General features: G+C 38.6%; 1 protein-coding gene across 1 annotated transcript in view; it reads left to right on the top strand.

The window, feature by feature from the left end:
* fchsd2 (FCH and double SH3 domains 2) overlaps positions 1-2,500 on the top strand; it is a gene marked incomplete at both ends in the record, with an annotated part of 65,645 nt that overhangs the window by 54,737 nt on the left and 8,408 nt on the right. Inside the window, one exon of the mRNA XM_080542912.1 lies at positions 64-126. Coding sequence (XP_080399038.1) covers positions 64-126 — 63 coding nt within the window. The remainder of the gene's footprint in view (positions 1-63; positions 127-2,500) is intronic.

The raw sequence follows: 2,500 nt of genomic DNA, 5'->3' as shown, positions 1-2,500 counted from the left end.
TGTGTGTTTGTGTGTGTGTGTGTGTGTGAGCGTGTGTAAACCCAGTCTCTCTGCATTAACCAGGTGATGGAGGAACTGGAGAATGAACGCTGGGCAAACTACACTACCCATGAACCTTCACTCTTGGTGAGACTCTCTACCGCATTATACTGCTATCCCTCACTCTCATTACACTACCCACCGTCCCTCATTACATCACTGCATAGTCAATGAAACCTGAAACTAAAATGATTGTAGCCATGAAAAACATTTTAGTGAAGTGACTTTTTTTTTTTAAACTAAAACTACAATCTTTACCTCTAAAACGAAATTAAAAAACGACATAATTTTCGGATCATTTTAGTTTTTGTGGGGTTGTCAATGCTCAAAAGATGATAAAAAGCGAGTGGGTTTTTGTGGCTAGCTTCAATATTCTTTGGTTACTTACCAAAGTAAAGATGTTGCTAGAATGCTGATGGACTCTTCGCTCTTCTATGGGCCTTTCTGTTTTCCCCAAACAGTCAAAAGCCAGATCATGTCATATTATGACTTTTGTTTTCCTTTTTCACCTTTGTGTCTCCAAGAGAAAGTGGGGGTCAACTCCCCCGTAACATCACAGCATCAGGTGACAGGTAGACAGGAAATCCCTGTGATTGGCTTGGGCCTTACCTGAGGGCGTGACTGTTACCTGTGTATAAAAATCCATGTTTCCTCTCTGTAAACACTCTTCTGAGAACGTTTCACTGTCAGGCTTGTCTGACATGCTTGTAAACTGTTCTCCTTTTGCAAAAGACAATTAAAACCCTTTTCTATGCATTTGAAGAAACCAGGCTACCTTCATCTATTTTGTATTTAGACTACTTGAATAATTCCCTTACATTGCATGGCCGTAATCTTTAAATCGTATCAAATCATATATAGCCTGAAAAACAACGGTCCTGGAATGGATCCCTGAGGAACTCCATAGGTCACGCTAGAGTTTCTTGAGTTGTGGTCACAGGAGAAAGGGCCACAGAAAAAGACCAGTTAGGTAAGTCCTGAACCAGTTTAAGACAGGACCAGAAAGGCCGACACAGTTTTCAAGTCTCTCAATGAGTATGTTATGGTCTCTATCTATAGTATCAAAAGCTGCACTCAAGTCTAGAAGGACAAGGATAGAGAGTTTTCTGGAGTCAGTGTTCATTCTAATTAACACTATTACAGAACTGTAATTAACTCTATTACAGAACTTTAATTAACTCTATTACAGAACTGTAATTGAAACATACATTCTCCCACTGGAACTAAAAACAAATAATATAAAAACTAAATAGATATGGATCTCCCCCCCAAAAAACTAACAATCTGTACTTAACACTAAACAGACACTAAGGCCTAGGCTACATGACGACAAAACAACGACAAACCGAAATGTTGATCTCTGGCCACACAAGCGTTTTCTCATTGTCGCGCAAAAGAATCTCTGGCCACATGGAACCGCGTATTCAGATACACTGGGAATGCGCGTACTGGTAGACCCAGAAAATGATTCAAATAATTGAGACAGTACCGTAAAGTAATCTAAATGTATTTATTTTCATTCATCCGGTAGTATTGTCAACTCCCGATCAATCTTCTCTCCACTTACATTATGTCTGCCTCCAAGATATGGCATGTATACGTTATTCATCTGTGTACACATTTAGTTTTCTTTTAAATGTTGTTATAAGTGCCTCAGTGCTAAGATGTTTCTAAGACGATAAATAATATCACAGCACTGGTTTATCAAGTGTAGGCTATTTATAGCACAAGACTTGCGCTGAATGGTTGGGTCGCACGCAATGCGCACATACATCAATCAATCAAACTTTATTTATACAGCATATGGATGTTACAGCATATGGATGTTACGTGCCTATAGAGACCTTTGATGCGTTATTTGTTACTTGCTGCTTTCATAATGTTATTTAGCCTATAGCACAAGTCATGCACATGAATGAATGAATGAATGAATGGTCTTTATTGTCATTAACAGTACAGGTACCAAACAACGACATTTAGTAGGGGGGGCTCCCCTGGTGCTTGGAAAAAGACTAAAAACAAGAGGGCCACGGGTAAAATAAAAAGGGAAAAGAGCTGGTTTACATAAATAAAGGCTATGTACACTATCTACTATACTATACTACTATACTATACAATAAAACACTGTGCTGTACTCTATGCTATGCTATAAATATCCTAACTTTTCCTATCTCTGAACCTTATGTACACAAGGGTTGTCATATTGCACATAGTATTGTTGCACATTCATTTAAAGTGTTGCAGTTAGCAGGTTTGAAATGTTCACAGTTGTATTTCAATATTGCAATATTGTTTACAATCTAGTAGCTGCCGTCAAGTTGTCTAGATTGTCCAGGGCCTAGAACCTAGGTCTTTGCTGTGTTCAGTAAACAGTGAATGTAACCTCAAGTACTGAACAGTAAACCACAATACATTTGTGCGTGTCCGCGTCATCGTTATCAAAAAAACGCACCCAATCTCC

Source organism: Nansenia antarctica (genome assembly GCF_963989245.1).
Source record: "Nansenia antarctica genome assembly, chromosome: 12".
Lineage (NCBI taxonomy): Eukaryota > Metazoa > Chordata > Actinopteri > Argentiniformes > Microstomatidae > Nansenia > Nansenia antarctica.
The sequence above is the reverse complement of the archived record's forward strand: the minus strand, read 5'-3'. Positions and strand labels throughout refer to the sequence as shown.